The 22,432-nt window shown below is 52.5% G+C and overlaps 1 protein-coding gene across 1 annotated transcript in view; it reads right to left on the reverse strand.

The window, feature by feature from the left end:
* Window positions 1-14,586: 14,586 nt before the first annotated feature.
* CDH3 (cadherin 3) overlaps window positions 14,587-22,432 on the reverse strand; it is a 39,606-nt gene continuing 31,760 nt past the window's right edge. Inside the window, exons 11-16 of the mRNA XM_040982049.1 lie at window positions 21,533-21,678; window positions 20,579-20,803; window positions 17,506-17,712; window positions 16,852-16,982; window positions 16,447-16,593; window positions 14,587-14,838 (exon numbers count right to left, since the gene is read on the reverse strand). Coding sequence (XP_040837983.1) covers window positions 14,629-14,838; window positions 16,447-16,593; window positions 16,852-16,982; window positions 17,506-17,712; window positions 20,579-20,803; window positions 21,533-21,678 — 1,066 coding nt within the window. The 3' untranslated portion in view covers window positions 14,587-14,628. The remainder of the gene's footprint in view (window positions 14,839-16,446; window positions 16,594-16,851; window positions 16,983-17,505; window positions 17,713-20,578; window positions 20,804-21,532; window positions 21,679-22,432) is intronic.

Here is a 22,432-nt window from a genome sequence, read left to right on the forward strand (position 1 = left end):
GAGAAGTCCCTCTCTCAAAAAAAAAAATCATTGAAAATAGAATAGGAAGATAACAAAAAATGAAAGATTCAAGCAGTAGGCCCAGTTCAGCTTTTTAGACGTAATTGACCACCTAGGCTTAAAAGGTACCATTTGATGTGTCTTAGCATTTCCATACACGGTGGCGCCACTGACACAGCCCTGATGACGAATGTATCCAGCCTTGCTTACTTCTAGTTGGACATAGTTCTAGTTTATAGGATTGGGGTCCTTTGCCCCGGAGGTTGACCCATCTTTTGTTTTAGATCTTGGGAATGCTGTCATCAGCTGTGCTCTTCTGCCCTATTTATTGCGTAAAGCAGTATTCAAAGGAAGGCTTGATTCCACGCAGATTCATTTTTCAGGACAAAAATATTTCATCCACAGGGCTGGGTGCTTCCTGTGACATTATTAGGAAGCCAGAAGTTATCCGGCTGACTCACTTGTGAGATGCTAACATTGACTTGGTACCACCTGGTGGTGGTTAGCGCCATGGAGAATGGAAGCAGTCTGACATGCCAGGCATTCTACTCAACAAGGGGGGGGATCCCAAAATGAGCAACAAAACCCAGTCACTGCCCCCATAGGGAGCTGCTAAGATAATGAGATGCACACAAGCGAGCAGCCATTCATCACTAAAGACTTCCCGAGTCAGTCATGGAACTCCATGCCAGTGGCTGCACTGTAATGGTGATGAGCCTAACAGTTGGCCTTCAGGGGCACCACAGTCCTCACCAGGGCTGACACCCTGTGCCAACCAGAGCTCCCAAAGGGGCAAAGAGTTCTGCTTAAGGACAAGCATGTTAACAGTCAGGGCCTCCCAAAGAACAGAACCAATAGGTGAGACACACAAGAGATCAAGGAACAGCAGGAGGCCAGAGTGGGGAGAAAGGAGCAGGACAAGGACGGGGGGTGGGGGGAGAGAAAAGGAGTGAAGGGATAAAGAGAGGAGGAAGGAGAGTGCGGGGGAAGGGACACTGAGAGGAAGGGAGAGAGATGAGCAGGAGGGGGAGGGGCAGGACAGGAAGGCAGAAAGGAGAAGGAGAGGGAAAGAGGGGAAGAAGTAGGGGAGGAGGGACAAAGGGAAAAAGAGAAGTTAGAGGGATTTATTGGGGGCTTTGGCATGGTGAGCATGGAGGCAGAGCAGCACATGACAGACCAGGCAGAAGCTAGAAGATCGCGCGGAGTGGGAGCTGGAAGTCGGGTTCAGGCCCAAGGCCAAGCTTGAGACCCTTGGGGGGCTGCTGGTGCAAGTCTCACAATCAGAAAGCTGAGACCCTGGAATTCTAGTATCCCAGCTCTAGGAGAGAGACAGAGACATCAAGAGAGCGAGAGGACCCAGTGCGATAGCCTAGCGGCTAAAGTCCTTGCCTTGGATTCACAGGAATCCCATATAGGCACCCGTTCTAATCCTGACAGCCCCACTTCCCATCCAGCTCCCTGCTCATGGCCCAGGAAAGCAGCAAGGACAGGCCAAAGCCTTGGGACCCTGTATCCGCGTGGGAGACTTGGAAGAAGCTCCTCTTTCCTGGCTTCAGATTGGCTCAGCTCTAGCCATTGCAGCTGCTTGGGGAGTGAACCATCAGACAGAAGATCTCCCTCTCTGTCTCTGCTCCTCTCTGTATATCTATCTGCCTTTGCAAAAAAAGAAAATAAAAGAAATAAAAAGAAAAGAAAAGAAAAGAAAGGAGGGAGGGAGGGAAGGAAGGAAGGAAGGAAGGAAGGAAGGAAGGAAGGAAGGAAGAAAGAAAGAAAGAAAGAAAGAAAGAAAGAAAGAAAGAAAGAAAGAAAGAAAGAAAGAAAGAAAGAAAGAAAGAAAGAAAGAAAGAAAGAAAGAAAAGAAAGAGAGAGAGAGATTTGGCCTCTCCTCTCTGTTTTTTTCTTCTCATCAGGCCCTTAGCCAATGCTAGGTGAGGGTAGCTCTCCCATGCTCAGCCCACTGATCCAAGCAACAATCTCTTCTAGAAACATTGTTACAAACACACCCAGACATGAAGCTCCACCAGCTACCTGGGTATCCCTTGATCCATCAAGTGGACACCTACAATGAACCACTGCCCACAGTGCAAGTGGCACGGCTGGAAAGCAAACTCTGGGCCCTGGCTGGCAAAGCCCCTTTCTCTGCATGTCGCGCAGCTACCATCAGTCAGCCTTCAGTTCCAGTTTGTTGGCATGTCAGTGAGCAAGCAGTGTCTGCTGCCTTCACAGCAGCTCAGGGCAGGAGGCAGGCGAGGGCAGGGCCCAGCAGGGCCCAGCAGGGCTGAGGCTCCCAGCTCCAGGCAGGCCTGGCAGCATGGTTCCCAGCACGGAGTTTTCATGCCTGTGTCTGCAGCCTGCTCTTCCACCTGCCAGGTATGAGTCTGAGTGAGTCATACAAGTTCTCCTTAGATTTCCAGTTTCTTCCTCTGTACAAATGAGAGTCGTAATAGCACCTGTTTGATGGCTGGGTGGTTCTGCAAGCTGGGAGCACTGCAGTGGAGAGAAGTGTTAAGCAAACTCCGTCGCGGGGGAGGGGAGATTGGCGCTGAGGTTTAAACAGTGTTGGCGACGTCCACATTCCGGAGTGTCCGGGTTTGAGTCTGAGACTCCACTTCCTATTCCAGCTTCCTGCTATCGTGTGCACCGGGAGGCCGCAGACAGTGAATGACAGACATGGGAGGTTCGGATGGAATTCTGGAACAAACTTTCTTTCCATCCCTGAGACTCAGATTCTCATTGTAAAAAGACGTGGGTTGGCCTAGAAGGAATCTCTCCTGCCTCTAGGAAGTTTTTATTTAGTATTTATTTGAAAGGCAAAGTTAAAGAGGGAGAGATCTTGCATCTGCTGATTCACTTTACAAATGGCCTTAACTGTTAGGGCTGGGCCAGGCCAAAGCCTGGAGCTCCTTCTAGGTCTTAGAGCTCAAGCACACAGAACAATTTCTGCTGTTTTTCTCGGCACATTAGCAGAGAGCTGGATCAGAAGGACAGCAGTCAGGACCTGAACTGGCACCCATATGGGATGCCTGAAGGCCTTGCAGGGGGTGACTTGACCTGCTGTGTCACAACACCAGCCCCCAAAACTATGATTTTGGTCTTCTTGTTTGGAAAGAGAGAAGGCTTTTGGATTCATTTTCTCAAATTCCTGCAGCAGCCAGAGTGGGCCAGGCCACAGCCAGGAGCCCAGAACCCCATCTGGGTGTCCCCCGTGGATGGCAGGGACCCAAACACTTGGCCATTTTCTGCTGTTTCCCAGTGTACATTAGTAGGAAGCTGGATGGAAAGGGGAACTAGCACTGTGATATAGGGAGCAGGTGTCCCAAGTGGTGGCTTAACCCTTTGTTCCACAGTGCTCAGCTCTAAATATATATATATATTTTAAAAGACAGAAAAGCATCAAGGGCAAAAGAGGATTGAAAGATTGAAGAGACGCAATGAAAGAAAAGAAATGCAGTAAACACGTTAAAAATTACTTGATGTCTCTGCGCACAGGAGCATGCTTGCTGTGCTTGTGGTGAGAACCAGCCCTATCCAGCAGCCCTGAAATGGGCTGCAGCAGGAGAGGGGCCAGCACCGGGAGGAAACATGTGACAACTGGCCACGGGATCCCGCCCTCTGAGCCGCCCAGAACAGGCGAATGTAGACCCCAGCAGGCTGGCAGTGGCCTGGGCACGGAGAGAGGGGAGGGGAATAGGGGCTGGGAAACTGGAGCAGCTGCCAGTGCCCCCGGGGCTGCACTTGGGATGAATGTATTCTAAATTTAGTTTGCGGTGATGATGGCACAACCTTGTGAATATACCAAAAACCACTGAATGGACCACTGTCAATGGGCCATTATGTGCTGTGTGACAAGATCAGCACAGAGCTGGGCCTTCCCCAACCCTCAGCGGGGAAGGAGGGTGCTGGCTGGACATTCTCTATTATTTATATTTTTTAAATGTATATTTTTATGTTATTGGAAAGGCACATATACAGAGAAACTGAGAGACAGAGAAAGATCTTCTGTCCAATGGTTTATTCCTCAAATGGCTACAATAGCTGGAGCTGAGTCAATCTAAAGCCAGGAGCCAGGAGCTTCCTCTGAGTGTCCCACATGGGTATGGGGCTCCAAGGCTTCGGGCCATCCTTGACTGCTTTTCCAGGCCACAAGCAGGGAGATGGATGGGAAGTGGGGCTGCTGGGATTAGAACCGGCACCCATATGGGATCCTGGTATGTGCAAAGCGAGGACCTTAGCCACTAGGCTACTGCTGGGCCCATTATTATTATCATTATCATTATTATTATTATTATTATTATTAAGACTTACTTATTTGAAAGTCAGAGTTAGAGAGAGGAAGTGACAGAGAAAGAGATTTTGTGTTTATGTATGTGTGTATGTGAGAGAGAGATCTTCTATCTGCTATTTCACTGCTCAAAAGGCCACAAAAGCTCAGGGCTGAGTCAGACTGAAGCCAGGAATTCCATTTGGGTCACCCATTAAGTGACAAAGTGTCAAGGACTGGGGCCGGCACCTGCTGCCTTCCCAGGCATGCTAGCAGAAGTTGGATTGGAAGCAGAGTAGCTAGGACTTGAACAAGGCACTCTAACACGCAGAGTGTTAGACATCCCACGCAGCAGCTTAACCTGATGAGTCACTGTGCCTGCTTCTATTCTAAGTCTATTTATTTGAGAGACAGAGAAACAAAGCAAGATGGATATGTGTGTTGAGAAAGCTCCCATGTTCTGGCTTACTCTCCCGCATGCCTGCAACAGCTGGGGCTGAGACTGGGCTAACGTGAAAGCCAGCAGCCAGGAGTACAATACACAGCTCCTACGTGAGCGGAAGCGACCCAAGCACTTGAGTCATCATCTGGTGCCTTCCTCTGTCTGTTAGCAGGGAACTGGATCGGAAGTGGAGCACTCTGACATGAGACACCTGTATCACAAGTGATGGCTGACCTCACTATGCCCCAGCACTGGTCTCTCTTACTGCTTTTTGCTTCAGAAAAACAAAATGTAGAAGACTCTTTTTGCACATGCACAAATAACAGCCACACAACGGTGTGTTGTGTCTCCTGTGTGACACTCACTGTGCTTCTGGCTGTGGACTTGGATGAACTCACATGTGTCCCTGAGGAAGACGTGGCTCCATCCCTAGGTGCAGATACTGTAGGGGGAAGAGTGAGTGGCAGAGCTGCTGACAGACCCATCAAGGACTGGACACTGCACTAAGCACTGGCAACTCAGCAATCCACGGTCCCCGAGGAGTGACCCAACCAGCCCAGCCCCAGGCTGACCGGCTGTCCTCCTCTGCGTGAATGAGACCAGGGGTCCCAGGATGTAGCATGTGCAGGACTCACTGCCACAGAACCCCAGTCACCCAGCACAAAGAAGTCACCACAGAAGAGCCAGTAAGGCCTGGTGGGCTTGCCAGCCTGTGTGTGTCCGCCTGCTCTGTCTGCATAGCAAGCTGCACTTCCTAGGAGGGGAGGGTGGAGCTGGTCAGGTGGCTGGAACTCCTCGCCAGGGTGGAGGCCTGCAGAATCAGGAAATGTGGGCAAAGGGCAGGGTTGTCAGCGTAGGCCCGGAAGACGCCAGGGCCCAGGCGTGGGACAGGCTTTCCAGAGAGACACCCTGGCTTTTCCAGGCCACCAGGCTCAGTCATTCTTTCATTTCCAGCTCCATTCATTCAGAAGGTACACATGTGTACCTGGAAACAGATGGTAGCAGCACTCAGCAGCCAGGAGAGCCTGGGCACCAGGCCCGTCAGAGTGAATACATGTGTTAACTCCAGACAGGGGTCGCAGGTCCCTGCTGCACCGGTGGACAATGGGGAGGAGGGGGGAAGGTGAAAGGAGTAGGACCCTGGGGAGACCTTGAGGGTCGGGGACCAGCCCTGATGAGCAGTGATAGGGAAGGGAGATGGGTAGGTTCAGGAATGACTTCCTGGGGGAAAGTGACAGAGGCTGCCTGGCGCAGTCACCATCCCGGGCAAAAACTCCAAGGGAGGAGGGTTCTGGCCAGCTGTCCAAGGGTGGGGCAAGACCCCATAGGAGGGGGCTCAGCAGTTCTCACTGCCTTGTAAGAGTGAAAGGGGTCACAGACAGCAAAGCCCCTCAAGAGATACCAAGGAATTTATTTTTCAAAGAGGTTATATTTCAGAGAGTTTTTCTTTCTTTTTTTAAAGTTTTTTTTTTTTTAATTGGAAAGACAGATATACAGATAGGAGGAGAAACAGAGAGAAAGATCTTCCAGCTGATGATTCACTCCCCAAACAGCCACAATGGCTGGAATTGAGCTGATCTGAAGCCAGGAGCCAGGAGCTTCTTCCGGGTCTCCCACATGGGTGCAGGGTCCCAAGGCTCTGGGCCGCCTTTGACTGCTTTCCCAGGCCACAAGCAGGGAGATGGATGGGAAGTGGGGCTGCTGGGATTAGAACTGGCACCCATATGGGATCCTGGTGCATGCAAGGTAAGGAGAGTAGCCGCTAGGCCACACTATCACGCCAGGCCCAAAAGATTTTTTTTTTTATGATTTTTTTTTTTTTTTATTGGAAAGGCAGATTTATAGAGAGAAGGAGAGAGGAAGATCTTCCAGCTGTTGATTCACTCCCCAAACAGCCACAATGGCTGGAACTGAGCTGATCTGAAGCCAGCAGCCAGGAGCTTCCTCCGGGTCAACCACACAGTGCAGGGTCACAAGCTTTGGGCCGTCCTAGACTACTTCTCCAGGCCACAAGCAGGGAGCTGGATGGGAAGCAGGGCTGCCAGGATCAAGGCAAGGACTTTAGCCACTAGGCTATCATGCCAGGCCCAAGATTTCTTTATCATTCTCTCTGTGTCACTTTTCAAATAAACAAACAAAATTGTGATTGGACACACACATACACACACACAAAATGAGGGCCAAGTTCTTTCACTTGTTCTTAGCCTCAGCTTCCTTCTCTGTGAAGTGAGTCCTTTCCAGGCAGTACCGGGAAGGATGAGTTCACTGGGGCCACCTCATGGGTAGCACTTGCCTGGCACAGATGGGAGTGGGTGGATGGTAGGAGGAGTTATGGCATAGGACAGTGGTTACCAGGTTACCAGGTTACCCTTGTGGCCCCACTACAGGTGACTGTTTGCTCCTGGAATTCTCCCTGGCCACTGCTATTCTCAGTTCTCCAGCCAGGGTGGAGAGAGAGCCTTGGGAGCCCTGGAAGTCTTGCTCCTGGTCCAGCTTGGGACACTGGTTCCTCCAACTCAGGCCTGGTCCTCAACTTCCACCACAACCGGCCCAGGGAAGGCAAGGAACAGGAAATGAAGGGCAGACGCGGGCTCCCTCCCCGAGGAGGTGGACCCGCAGCTTCCTCTTGGCACTTTCTCTCTGTCTGGTGACAGCTTCCCTTTCCTTTGGGCTGTGATGCTGGCATTCTCTCTGCCCGACCTGTACCCAACCCTCCGCACACCTGGCCTCCCAGGAGTGCCTCCCCAAACTGCAAAACCTCAAAAATCAAGCCCACCGAGCACTTCTTCAGCCCACCTTCTCTTTCTCCCCTCTGTATTTGCAAGACATCAGGCAGCCCACACGCCCTGGATGGGAACCCCAATGCCTCGCCCCAAGTCCTTCCTCCTGGTTGCAGCACACTTCCAGTCACTCCTCTCCAATACCTGAGGCCACACCCTTGGGTCTTTTGTGCTCTGGCTGTGTGCCCCCCCAGGTGGGGACCCCTCAGCTCCTCCCCCAAGATGCACCCCTTTCCCTGTGCCCTTGCTCAGTGCCTAGGGCATGACTGCAGCCCCATGTCTGGCTGTGCTTGGCCCCAGGAGGGGCTGGGTGAGGCCCTCCACCCAGCTGCCGGGATTAGCTTTGCAGTGGCCACAACCCAGGCCACAGCTGCGGCCCTGGGATCCCTGTTCCCAGGTTTCTCCTAGGGGTGAGCAAGACCATTCCCACCCCTTGCCCTCCATCACAGGGCGATAACTGGGGACATTTTTGGTTGTCAACACGTGGTTGCCGCTGGCGACACAGGAGTAAAGGCCAGAGGTGCCAGCAAGCAAGGAACAGCAGGTCTGTGTCCGCCTCTTGCTTTCTCTCTTACCTACTGTCATTCAAATAAAATATAAACATTGAAAAAACTAAGACCCATGGAGTGGGCTTTGGGCCATAATGGGTAATGCTGCTGCCTGGGCTCCCAGCAAATCCACATGGGTGCTGGTTCCACTTTATGGGTGCATATTCCACTTTATATCCAGCTCCCTGCTAATGAACTTGGGGAAAGCAGCAGAAGATGGCCTAAGCTGCTGGCTGTTGAGGCCATCTGGGGAATGACCCAGTGGAGACCAAGATCTCACTCCTTTTTTATCTGTGTCTCAAAATAAATGGGGCTTGAGCAGTGGTGTCGAAGCTCCTGGGTCCCGGCTTTAGTCTGTCCTGTCCGGGCAGTTGGGGCCATTGGGGTGTGAATCAGTTGGAGAAAAATCTGTTTTTCCCTTTCTGTAATTCTGTCATTACAGTAAACAAATACAAATTAGTAATAATAATAATTATGTGCATTTTTCACCAACTTTTTTTTTTTAAAGATTTATTTAGTCTCATTGGAAAGTTAGATATACAAAGAGGAGGAGAGACAGAGAGGAAGATCTTCCATCCGATGGTTCACTCCCCAAGGGGCCGCAATGGCCGGAGCTGAGCCAATCTGAAGCCAGGAGCTTCTTCCGGGTCTCCCATGCAGGTACAGCGTCCCAGAGCTTTGTTCTGTCCTTGACTGCTTTCCCAGACCACAAGTAGGGAGCTGGATGAAAGCGATTCTAATTCTGGCAGCCATATGGGATCCTGGCATGTTCAAGGCGTGGACTTTAACTGCTAGGCTATCGTGCCGGACCCTTTCACCAACTTTTGAAGTGCCCTGGCCATGACGTCTGTTTACCTTGCTGCTCTAGAAGATGCCCGTTAGCATGGGAAGTCCTTTGGCCAGCACGCTGCCCCCGCGGACTCCCCGTGTGTATTTCAGTGTTAGAAATCCACGTCCTTGGGCCCGGCGCAGTGGGTCCTTGCACATGCTGGGATCCTATGTAGGCACTAGTTTGTGTTCCAGCTGCCCCACTTCCCATCCAGCTCCCTGCTTGTGGCCTGGGAAAGCAGTGAAGGATGGCCCAAAGCCTTGGGACCCTGCACGCACGTGACAGACCTTGAAGAAGTTCCTGGCTTCGGATCAGCTCCAGCTGTTGTGACCACTTGAAGAATAAACCAGTGGATGGAGGATCTTTTTTCCTCTCTGTAAATATGCCTTTCCATAAAAATAAATCTAAGGGGCTGGCACGGTGGCCTAGCAGCTAAAGTCCTCGCCTGGCCTTGAATGTGGGGATCCCATATGGGCACCGGTTCTAATCCCAGCAGCCCTGCTTCCCAACCAGCTCCCTGCCTATGGCCTGGGAAAGCAGTCGAGGACGGCCCAAAGCCTTGGGATCCTGCACTTGTATGGGAGACCTGGAGGAAGTTCCTGGTTCCTGACTTCGGATTGGCTCAGTTCCAGCCGTTGTGGTCACTTGGGGAATGAATCATCGGATGGAAGATCTCTGTCTTTCCTCCTCTCTGTATATCTGACTGTGTCATAAAAATAAATAAATCTTTAAAAAAATCTTAAAAAATTAAGAAAAAAAAAAGAAATGCACGTCCTGTAGTCCTTTAGCTCTCTGCACACCTTCCACCTCACCTCCACGAAGTCCTCCCAGCTGGTGAAGCAGCTGCAGCCTGAGGACACATGGGGCCTGGACTGCAAGCCGCCCCGCACACCACCATTGGCACGAGAAGGGTTGGATCAGAGCCCCAGCATTCTCAGTCCACCCACAGCGTCTCAGATTTCTCCCCTCCTCCCACACCTCTGTGTGCCTGCAGTGGGCTGGGCAGTGGGCACAGCAGGCGGTTCCATCCCAAGGACAACAACAACCATTGCAGTTGCTACCATCCAGGCAGGCACTGGACAGCTGGACTCACAGTGCCAGCCACGCCCCCCGCCAGAGGTCAGCGTGGGGTGCTCCCCCATCCCCAACCTTGCCTTTGTCACACCGGACTGGGGGAGGGGAGAAAGGGAGTCCTTCGGACAGGCTCCTCCACAGGCAGGTCCCGGGCCCCTGCGCTGTGCTGGCTCTGCGGGCAGCCTGCAGGCTCAGACAGGCCGGCCACCTCCTCGGAGGCTGGGGCATGGCGAGGGATCAGGTTTCGCCAGCTTTGCTGTGGAGCTGAGTCAGGCCTTTCCTAGGCCTGCTGGGAGTGGGCTGGGTGTGGAACTCAGCTTCCACCAGAAAGCAGAGCTGGGGCTTGGAAGAGAAGGAGGGCCAGGACCCCACACTGCCCTGGGTGGGCTGCAGCCCCGCCCGCTTGGATCCTGTCACTCTAATACACCTGCCGCTGCCCCTTGCTGGCTTCTCGGCCAAATACATTTTTAAAAATAAATAAATAAATAATTTTTCCTTAAGATTTTTTTTTTTTAATTTGAAATTCAGATTTACAGAGAGGAGAGACAGAAAAATTTTCTATCTGGTTCGCTCCTCAAGTGATTGTAACAAACGGAGCTGAGCCAATCCAAAGCCACGAGCCAAGAGTCTCCTCCAGGTATTCCAAGCAGGTGCAGGGTCCCAAAGCCCTGGGCTGTCCTCTACTGCTTTCCCAGGCCACAAGCAGGAAGGAAGGAAAGTGGAACAGCCGGGATTAGAACCAATGCCTACATGGTATCCCAATGCATGCAAGGTGAGGACATTGAGCCATTAGGCTACCACACAGGGCCCAATAAATAAAAATTTTTAAAAGGGTCCACACCTGGGGATCAGAGACCCACACTCCAATACTGCCTCTGCCAGGAGCCCTGAGATCTGTTTTCTTATCGAAAAGGAACTATGCAAGCACCCTCACTGCCCAGGAGGATGCACCCAACACACTGCGGGCATGAGGACAGCGCCATTCACAGCCCAGAAAATTCTATCCTTCACCGCCTCTACATCACCTTCACCAGAGTCCAGAGCCTCTGGGCTGGGTGGCCAGGGTGACTGCTTGGAACCAGCAGCCTGCTGGCAGGCCACACCCTGGCCAGGCTGGGTGAGTGAATGGTGCCCTCTGCTGGTCACACGGGGAAACTACAGCTGCCGAGACCCACGGACGACAGGGAACGCTGAGGCGGTGCGGGGCCCGGCAGTGACTGCGTGTGGAAAGACAAAGGAGCCGCACGCGTCCCTCAGCCACCGCAGCAGAATTAGCAGCAACAACAATACATGTCAGGCACCCTCCCGAGGTCCGCAGCAGGCCAAACTGGACACCCAGGGCTGGGCTGCCGAAGGAGCTCCGTGGTGGTGCGGCTGGTCACCCCTTAGGGGTTCCCGGCTGCACCTTCTCCCGGGTCCCTTTGGGGTCCAGAAAACCCAACCTGGGCCAGGGGTTGGGAGTTTGCAGGGATGGGAGAAGCACGTGGGACCTCTCAGGGTCCTGGGCAAAGCAAACCTGAGGAGATGGGTCCTTTGGGAGGGAGGGCAGGTGGCAGGGCCATGACAAGGCCAGGGTGCCGTCCTCGGAGCCTCCATCTTTCTCTGGCCAGGAAGGACAGGGTTCAGGGGGCAGGTTTTGAAGTGCTCGGCCTGGGCAGGCGGGCAGGTCCGTTCTGCAGCACACCCCACTGAGGGCCGGAGTCCGACCCACTGTCTGTGGCCGGCAGCCCGCTTAGGGAAGGGGGACTCACCCGGTCAGACACTGCTGAACCACGGACGTGGCTGAGACGCCATCAGACACTCGGGGGTTTCTCCTTAGCACGGTGGCCACACTGGCTTTCTCTGGTCAGTCAGCAGCCGCAAGGCGGGCCGAGCTCCACGCACTTCCGGCGGGAACGTTCGGACTTCCTGCTTCAGGCCTTCAAGAGACACAACAAGATAATCCTCCACCTGAGGTGCTGGCTTCCCGTGGTTTGAGGCCTGGACTCTCCATTTCCTGTCCAGCTCTCTGCTTATGTGCCTGGGAGGGCAGAGAGGGTCCCATGTGGGGAATCTGGCAGAAGCTCCTGACTGGCTCCCACCTTGAGATCAGCCCAGCTACCGCCACTGCGGCCATTTGGGGAGTGAACCAGCAGATGGAGGATCTTTCTGCGTGCAACTGCTTCATTTGTTTGTTTTTGTGTAACTCCTTTAAAAAAAATCTTGGGGCCCGGCGCGGTGGCGCAGTGGTTAAGGTCCTCACCTTGCACGCCCCAGGATCCCATATGGGCGCCAGTTCTAATCCCGGCAGCCCCGCTTCCCATCCAGCTCCCTGCCTGTGGCCTGGGAAAGCAGTCGAGGACAGCCCAAAGCCTTGGGACCCTGCACCCGCGTGGGAGACCCGGAAGAGGCTCCTGGCTTCGGATCAGCATAGCATTGGCTGTTGCGCTCACTTGGGGAGTGAATCATCAGACGGAAGATCTTCCTCTCTGTCTCTCCTCTCTGTATATCCGCCTTTCTAATAAAAATAAAATAAATCTTAAAAAAAATAAAAATAAAAAAATAAAAAAAATCTTGGGCCCAGCGGCTAAATCCTTTCCTTCCACACGCTCCAGGATCCCATATGGGCCCCGGTTCGTATCCCAGCTGCTCCACTTTCCATCCAGGTCCCTGCTTGTGGCCTGTGAAAGTGGTGGAGGATGGTCTGAAACCTTGGGACCCGCATGGGAAACCCAGAAGCAGCTCCTGGCTTTGGCCCACCGTTGAGTGCAGCTTAACCAACTGCTTTGGAATCAGAGGACAGTAGCTGGTTCCACCACCAGGGGAAGCCGCATCCACCAAGCCCTGGGTGGAACAGGGCCGGGGTGGGCAGCTTTTCCTGCTTAACTCCCTCTGGGGAGCTCAGGGGAGGTGGGGACCTGGGCACCAGCAGTAAGGTTCTGCCCCTGAGTGTAGCTGGAGATGCAGCTTCCTGCTTTGTGCAGGTTCCTCAAGGAGCCTCAAAGGAGCTGCAGGTGCTGCTGGAGGTGACACCGGGCCTCCCAAACCAGTACCCACAGAAGCAGCTGAGCTCTTGCCCAGAGAACTGGAAGCTGTAGCTCACACAGAGATAGGGTGGCCTTGGCAAAGGTGCTGGGGACCTAGGCAGTTCAGGGTCTCCCCACCCCCCATACATGCTCAATTTCATTTTGGTTTCTTTGTGTGGGATCTGGACCTCCTGGACACCCCAAGCATGGGGAGGAACTGGTATGGGCACCAAAATCCCCTGCTGGCCTGCGGGGTCCTGGGACAGAGCTGCCATGGCTTTGAGCACCACAGCCACAGAGTTAAAATTAACATCTGCTCCTGCAGTTCCTTCAGCTTCTGCAACTTAGCGTGGCCTAACACCAGGAACTTCACTTCTACAAGACACAGCAGGAACCACTCTGTCCCTGATTCTTCCTTGGAATTTCCTTGGAACTGGCACCCCAAGGGGGTTCTCCCTCATGCTGCTCTACTTGATTTGCATGATGACCAGGAGACATTTTACAAAACACACTGAGGAGCCCATGCTCTGCCACTATTGCCACCTGCAACACTGCCAGCATGACATGTGGGCATGGTTCTAGTCCCAGCTGCTACTCATCCTGCCAATGTGCTGGGAAGGCAGTGGAGGTTGGCCCAAGGGCTCAAGGCCCGGCACCCATGTGGGAGACCTGGAAGAGACTCCTGGCTGTCTCACTCTGCCTTTCCAATAAATACTTGAGGCTTCTCACGAAAGGAGGAAGCTCTCTGAGAAGCTGTGCCCCTTCCCCCAGAGGGGGTCATGAAGGTCAGGGCCACCTGGCCCAGATGTGCTCACCCCACAAGTGCGCACACCACACACCAGGCATTTGCTCACTGACCACCACAGGCTCTCTGCTTTCTGTGTAGCGAAAGGGAGGCAGGAGGAGGCGAGGTGGCCTGGGGCTGTGGCTGGTCTCAGTCCCAGGGGAGGGGTCACTGGGTCCCACACAGTCTGCCTGGGCACAAATCTAACCCTGCACTCCCTCCCTCCATCCCTGGGATAAAACCAGCTGAACCAAGATCAGCCCCTTCTCACAGTGCTGGAAAGGAGCTATACCCTGGGAGGGTGGAAACGGTAGGGAATGTGAGTTCAATGTCAACAAAATCGCTGTTTTTAGAGAAAGTTCACTCCCCCTGGGGCTTCTGGGAAAAGTTCCTTTAATTAAAAAAAAGTCCCTAGTTACATGTACACGATTGTCATTACCCTTCCGCTACAGCACACAGCAGGGGAAATAAAAAATAAAGGACAACCTAGACACACAATATAAAAACTCAGTGATCCATCCACGTGGCCAGTCCCAGGCCTGGAGGCTTGAGAAGGGAAGGAGTGGTGGGAGGCCAGGCCCTCTGGAGTCACTCTGGGATGGCAGAGGGCCTGCCTGTAACTCTGAAGACAGACTTGGACAGAAGAGGCCTCTGTAATGAAAGGGGTCCACTCCAAGGGCCCGATGTGGATGAATCTGTGGTGGCTGATGAACTTTAGGAGATGGGGCCCCAAGCCAATCCCCAAACTTGGGCTGCCGCCAGCTCCCGTTCCGGAAGGCTGAGATCTCAACCCTCTATGGCAGCCTCAGGGATTCTCCGGAGCAAGCTGCCCCATCAGATCCCCAAGGGGAAGTGGCTGGGGCCTATGTTTAGTTCCCGGCCAGCCGGGCAGGATGGCCAGAGGCCTAGTCGTCCTCGCCGCCGCCGTACATGTCAGCCAGCTTCTTGAAGCGGTTGCCCCACTCGCTGAGGTAGTCGTAGTCCTGGTCCTGGTCTGAGGCTGAGGAGGTGAGGGAGCTCAGGGAGGCGGCGTCTGAACCACTGCCCTCGTAGTCAAACACGAGCAAGGAGTCATAGGGTGGCGCAGTGGGGTCCGTGTTGGCTGCCTTCAGGTTCTGCAGTGACAGAGAGAGGGGAGGGGTCACTGCCCAGGGTCTTCCCATCCCCACAAGGGCAAACGTCCCCCTCCCTGTGATTTTGAGAGCAGGCGAACGTGATGCACTTCCTCAAGCTCAAGTGCATTTTAGAGAAATGGCTACTGTAGGCAGGGACAGTATGCCACATGGGTTCCATGTCGGCAGGAAGCTAAAGGTAGAGGGCTCGAGTTGGGGCATCCTGACCCAGCCCTGTGCCCATGACTGCTGCCAGCACTTGCTGACCCCTTTTGGATTCAAAAGCACTTCTTTTTCAGAGTTTCTGCTCATTAATTGCTAAGCAGGTACCAGGCTGTGTGGGCCTATGATAAAGACCTGCAGATCTTGCTGACTGGTCCCCGTGACCCATATGTACACTGGGTTTTCTATGAAGATAGAAAGAGATCTTTTGAGCACTGGGTCACTCCCTAAACGGCTGCAATGGTCAGCGCTGGGCTGGTCTGAAGCCAGGAGTCAGGAGCTTCTTCCAAGTATCCCATGTGGGCGCAGGGGTCCAAGGACTTAAGTCATCCTCTGATGTCTTCCAGGTATACATTAGCAGGGTGCTGGATCAGAAGTGGAACAGCCAGGACTCAAATCAGTACCCATTTGGGATGGCAACGTCTCAGGAGGGTGGCTAAACTCACTGTGTTACAATGCTACCTCATGCAGTAAAAAAAAAAAAAAAACAGACTAGGGGATCTGCATGGTGGTTCAGTAGGTTAAGTCACCTCCTGTGAGGCTGGCATCTCATATGATCATTGGTTCAAGTCTTAGCTGTGCTGCTTCCAACCCAGATCCCTGTGAATGTGCTTGAGCTTGAGAGAAACAAAACAAAATAAAAAACCAGAAGATGGTCCAAGTATTTGGGCCTCTGCTACCCGCGTGAGAGGACCAGAGGGAGTTCCAGTCTCCCAACTTCGACCTGGCCTAGACTGGAACATTGCAGGCATTTGGGAAGTGAACCAGTAGAAGGTATCTCTCTAACTCTGTTTTTCACATAAATACATTAAAAAATAGCAGTCTAAAAAAAAAAAAAAGAAATTGGATTCATGGGTCCCTCAAACTGGTATTTTAAAAAATTCTTCAAGTAACTCACACACAATGAGTCGAGTCACTAAGGTCATCTTTGAAAACAGTGACACTTGGGGCAGTAGAATCTTAACCCCGAGGGGCCAGTCAGAGGCAGGGTTGGCTACTCGAGGTCCCCAGGTGGCTCTGGTGCACAGGCAGAGCCAGAAGCCAGTGGGACGCATTTGTTCCTGGAGGTCAACTTCCCTGTGTTGGTGGGGTCACCTGGGATCTTCCAAGTTCAGACCATGGCTGTCTAGCTCCAGTGTGTTCCCCTACCCACTGCCACCTTGGCATCAATAGACATATTCTTCCTGCTCCATTCTTAGGCATGTTGCAGAATGTAGTCCAGAGGTCATACAGTTGTGCCAGAAGTCACACAGGTTGGGGGATGGGCAGAGCCATGGAGCCGGGATTTGAACCCAGGGCCAAGATGCCTTGCTTTCTGTTTGCTCCCCTTGAACCAATGGCACCGGGCTTAACTGAGGGACTGGCCTGGGCAGGCCCAGTGGCACTCACCTCCACGATGAAGTTGCCGATCTCATCTGGGTTGGCTGGCCGAGGGCGGTACATGGGGGTGGGCATGAAGGTGGGGGCCACGTCATTGCGCAAGACTACTTCGGGCCTGGCCTCCAGGCCCCGGTGCAGCTGGGTGATGTCGTAGTCCTGAACAATAGGGAACAAGAGCAGGGGGATGAGGGCAGATCCCGTGCCAGCCCTTGTCACAGCGGGGCCTCTGGGTGTTCTGGGTCACCAGCAGGCCTTGGAAGCTGGGAGCTTACACCTTATCCAAAGGACTCTGTGGTGGTGGACTGGTTCCCCTCCTGGGAGAGGACAGCTGGGTTTGAATCCTGCACAGGCACACGTGGGGTCCCGGTGCTAACATGGCCGGTGCACTGACCCAGCTGTTCCGCCATGTCTTACCTGGTCCTCTTCGCCACCACCCTCTTCACCGTAGTAGAAGACGTTGTCACGTGTGTCATCCTCTGGAAGCAGGAGGGGTTCCTTGACCTTCCGCTTCTTTCTCACCAGCAACAGCAGCACCAAGAGGAGGACTGGAAACGCAGACAGGGTGTGGGAGCTTGCACTACCACACTCTCCCCTCTCTGCTCAGCTGCCTGGTTTAACCCCCTAACCCACAGGAAGAAGCCCCCTCCTGACACAGCTGCTGTGGTGGGACGGCTGCTCTGCAGTCCCAGCGACCCCCTGGGGAGCAGCTCAAGGCCCACATGGGGTCCCTGTGTATCAGAGCCTGTGGGAGGCCTTGTGCATTTGGCTTCCTAACAGATATCTGGTTTGGCTGACACTATGGGTATGGAGATCACACAGGACCACTACTCAAGACACTGGGACCCACAGCAGGGCCATGCCTGCTTGCCCAGCCCTGGGTTTTGAAGGCCTGGCATATTCTAGAAGCTCTGGAAAAAGCCACTGACTGAAAGTGGTGCTCTTGGGATAAAGATTTTAGGAAATGGGTGGGCAATGTGGGTGACCCCCATCCACCAGCCCCAAAACTTGGGAGGTAAATGTGGGCTCTGAAGTCTGCAGTCCTCAGAGGGGCAGGGAGCAAGCACTCACGCAGCAGAGCTAGTGCAGCCCCCAGGATGGGGAGGACGAATCCCCCCTTCCAGGGATCAGGGCACGTATCCACGTGGCCGTGACAGTTGCACACAGTGGCCCTGATCACCGTCAGCTGCTCCTTGTCGCCATGGTCAGACAAAGAAAGGAACACGTCATACATGTCTTGCTTCAGGAATTTCTTCAGGGATAAGGCCACTGTGTCTCCTGGAGGGAACAGAGGTAGTTCCGTAACTTGGTGGCAACAGACAACATGTGAAAAAGGTTCTGAGAGCACAGCCCCTGCTCCTGGGTGACCCAGAGAAGCACGAGTAGGTTGTCCAAGCTTTTGCAGACAAGATGTGCTATGAAAAAGCTAGACATGGACTTCAATTGTCTTCTTGGTACCCAAAATCAGCTTCTAATTTTATTTCCTCCTGATCACTTTGAAGCTCTGAAGTATAGTTGGTCAAGGGTCAAACATTGCTATTAGACCAAAGCAAAATTCACCAGCATAGAAAGGATTATAAAAATAGGGGAAAAAGTAAATTCACTATGTTTTAATAACACATTATCCTAGCAGAGCAATTTTAAACAGTCACATTAACCAATTAATCTCCTATTTGAATATTCCTCTCCCTTTTATTACTGTATCATTTTGCTCCCATAATAGTACATAATTATACATCAACTGTATGATCAAAATTCCAACAGATGAAACACCTGTCTCTATTTTCCTTTCTTGTAAAATCTGTATTTCAGAAGATGGGTAGTGAGAGAGCGAGCAGTGCTCCTATCTGCTACTTCACTTTCCGACTGGCCATGATAGCCTGGGATAGGCTGAAGCCAGGAGCTAGGCACTCAACTCGGGTCTCCTACCAGACTCAACAATTTGCACCTGCTTGCCTCCCAGGGAGCTGCAGTCATGAGCCAGAGGCAGGCACCGTGCCAGTGCCTTCACTGCCGGGCCAGTTGCCTTCCCCCACATGCTTGCGTTTTCCAGTGCTCATTCAACAATCAGCACATGCGACCTGTACTTGTGAGCAATAAGCAGCAGCTCTCACAGCGCTGGTGACTGCGTTCAAGGTCAGGGATGCCACAGGTGATGGGCAAACCGGTTCAAAAGCCCAGAGTGCAGCAGGCTAATCACAAACAGACGGAGCCTGGCACAGCCTGCACGACACAGACTTACATGATGACCTCAGAGCAGGGAGTGGTATGTGTGTGGGGGAGAAGGTCATAGGGCTGGGCCTCTGGGAAGAAAGCCCTTTAATTTTCTTTGCTTTCTCAAGAAGGGAGCTGTGAATTTGGTGGGGGTGGGCTTTCTTCATAATGCAGGACTCCTCCAATACCTCAGGTCCCTATAACTAAATCCAGGGGTATCCTCTATACTCTCACCTCACAACCCCTCTACTCCACCCCCGCACTAGGCTTGCTTGTTTATGTAGCCACTGACCCAAGACAGTTGTCTATTGGGTTTCTCTTGCTACAAAAGTTGGGGGTGGGGTTAGAGGCGGAAGGGGGAAGAGCTCTGGGCTACAGTGAGTAGAAGCCAAGGCACATCCTCCAACCCTCCACCCCTGCTGTGCCCCAGGGTGGATTTCTGTTTCTGCTGGGGATACACACCTACCTGTGATACCACCCTCCCTCCTCACTGCAAGAGGCAGGTACTGTTGTTATTCATCTTTTTTCACAAAAGCACAAACTGAGACCTCAGGTCAAATAGGCTGAGGTTGTAGAAGTAAAGTATGGGTTAAGAAAGACAAGGGCTAGTAGAAAATGGCATTAAAACTAAGCAGCAGGGCCTGGCGTGGTCGCTTAGTGGCTAAAATCCTTGCCTTGAATGTGCTGGGATCCCATATGGGCACTTATTCTGATCCAGGCAACCCCACTTCCTACCCAGCTCCTGCTTGTAGCCTGGGAAAGCAGTGAAGGATGGCCCAAGCCTTGGGACCCTGCACCCGTGTGGGTGACCCAGAAGAAGCTCCCAGCTTCAGATCAGATCAGCTCTGGCTGTTACGGCCACCTGGGGAATGGACCAGTGGACGACGGAGGATCTTTGTCTCTCTTTCTCTCTGTAGATCTGACTTTACAATAAAAATAAATGCTAAAAAACACCAACAACAAAAACAACAACAACAAAAACAACAACAACAACAAAAAAACAAGCAGTAGACATCAGCATAATCGCAGGGTGCTCTGGGCCCTGGCTCCTGCCTGATGTGGCATATGGGGAGTGAACCAGCAGGTGGAAAGTCTCGCTCTCTTAGTTATTCTTTCAAATAACAAATCTTCATTCATATATATATGTGTATATATGTTTAATAGTAACTTTGAAGATTTATTTATCTATCTTCAAAGTCAGTGACTGAGAGAAACAGAGAAATCTTCCATCCACTGGTTCACTCCCCAGATGGCCACAACAGCCAGCAGTGGGGTCAGGCCAAATCCAGGAGCTCCATTCAAGTCTCCCATGTGGATAACAGGGTCCCAGGCACTTGGACCACCTTCCGTTGATCTTCCTTAGGTTATTATCAGGAAGCTGGATCAGAAGCAGAGCAGCTGGGACATGAACCTGCGCATATATGGGAATGCTGGTGTCACAGGTGGAGCCTTTCCTTACTCTGCTGCACTGCCAACCCCAAATCGGTACATTAAAAATAATAGTAACAATAATAGTAAGATTCTGGTGACATGATTTTTTAGCCATACCTCTGGCAAAATGTTTAGGCTACTCTAAGCTCTGTTTCCCTCTCTGTCACTGAGGGTGCGTCTTCCCCAGTGAGCTGCTGGGAGCGGGCAGTGAGGCACCCAGGAGGCGGAATCTGGCACATGGGAGACAGGGTTGGTGGCTGTGAGGCTGGTGGCGTGACTTGTGTTATGTGACACTGGGCAGGACACACCCTTCATCTCTGGATCTTGGCTTGTCCACCTGAGGATAGGTGGTCCATATCAGAGTCTTCTGCCGACCCCCCGAAGTTGATGCTGGCCTAGTGAAGAGCTTCTGGCTATTCAGGTGGCTGTTATGCATGGGGTCCTGGTTGGGGCAGACCCACAGCCAGCCAGCACCCACCGGCGCCCACCACTCAGTTACCTTTCTCATGGACTTCTGCCGTCCAGTAGATGTCTGAGTCATGGGTGAGCCGGGCCTGGAAAGGGGACGAGTTGGGAGACAAGTCCTTGTCCGTGATGTTCAGTACTTGGGGCACTGGGCTTTGATTGCAGATGGTGATCTTACGGGGCTCAGGGATGGGGCCATGGTCGTTGACGTCGCTGAGTGTTAGCAGGAGGGTCCCAGTGCCGGTGGTGGGAGGACTCCCTGTTAGATCACACACATGATTATTTTTTAGCATTTGTTCTCTTTGGTGGATGAATCAATTTCAGGTTCCCCTGGGCCCTGATTATCCCAGCTGTAATATACGGCAGTTCTATGCCTTGGCTTCACTGTAGATCAAGGCAGTGATGGCATGCCATCATTCTAATTTGTGCCCATAGCAGGCACTACTAGCTGATCATAGCACTGCTAAGCCACTTCTTCCAGACAACCACTCCAATCTATTGCAAAGTGGAACCTTCTGAACACTTCATAACCATTACAGGTTGGATTATCTGCTCAGGGAAGTTTCTCTCTCTGGCTCTGCTGTAACCTCTCCCCAACATCCAGACTTGGGATTCTATGTGTCAGGTGGAGATGACTATAGGGGAACTCCCCCATTTATGAGGGTGTGACATTATCTGCCACAGTGCTTTCCAGGCAGCTCCTACCAATCAATCACAAGGGGACAGTGATGAGCTCAGGGCTCAGTGAACCTAGAGCCTAAGCTGAAGTGAGTTACTTCAGGTGGTCTCCTAACTCAGGTTTTCAGGAAACTGAACTCCCGCTCAGGTACCCTAGGACCAGTTCTTGGAGCCCTTTGCAGCTGTCCTGAATGGCTAGTTGATGCCCTCCCTGACCCCACATGCCCCCTGCTACACAGGGAATAGCCTGTGCCAGTGACCTGAGAACCAAAAACACCCTGTGCAGGAAGGGCTGGAAGAAAGCTCTCACCATTGTCTGTGGCCAAGACCATGACTTCATAGACATTGTTCCTCACGAACCGCTCGTCCTCACGGTCTAAGATGCCGGCGGCTGTGACCTGCCCACTGTCCGGGTCCACTGTTAGCCACCCTGCTGGGTCACTCAGGATGTGGTAGCTAGACAGCAGAAGCCAAGAGGAACCAGTCAGAACCACAGTCACAGTTCTGTTGTCATTATTCAAAGCATCCTTATGGGCCAGCACCATGGCATAGTGGGCTAAGCTTTAACTATGGTGCCAGAATCCCACATTAGCAATGGTTTGAGTCTTGGCTGCCCTACTTCCTACCCAACTTCCCAATAATATGCCTGGGAATGCAGCAGAGGATGGCTCAAAGCCTTGGGTCAAACTACCCATATGGGAGACCTGGAAGAAGCCCCTGGTTCTTGGCTTGGGCCATTTGGGGAGTGAATCAGTAGATGGAAGATTGCTATTTCTGCCTCTCACTACCATTTCGCCTTTCAATTATGTTTTTTTTTTTTTAAGATTTATTTTTATTGGAAAGGCAGATATACAGAGAGGAGAAGAGACAGAGAGAAAGATCTTTTGTCCGATGATTCACTCCCCAAGTGACCACAACGGCTGGTACTGCACTGATCCAAAGCCAGGAGCCTCTTCCGAGTCTCCCAAATGGATGCAGGGTCCCAAAGATTTGGGCTGTCCTTGACTGCTTTTCCAGGTCACAAGCAGGGAGCTGGATGGGAAGTGGGGCCGCCAGGATTAGAACCGGCGCCTATATGGGATCCCAGCACATTCAAGGCCAGGATTTTAACCACTATGCTATCGCGCTGGGCCCTCTGCCTTTCAATTAAAAAAAAAGTCCTCATGCCATCTGGCAAAAAAATGACTTGGGCAGCAAATGGGGAGCCCAG

The sequence above is a fragment of the Ochotona curzoniae genome, unplaced genomic scaffold (genome assembly GCF_017591425.1).
Source record: "Ochotona curzoniae isolate NIBS_2020 unplaced genomic scaffold, NIBS_Ocur_1.0 contig_3622, whole genome shotgun sequence".
Lineage (NCBI taxonomy): Eukaryota > Metazoa > Chordata > Mammalia > Lagomorpha > Ochotonidae > Ochotona > Ochotona curzoniae.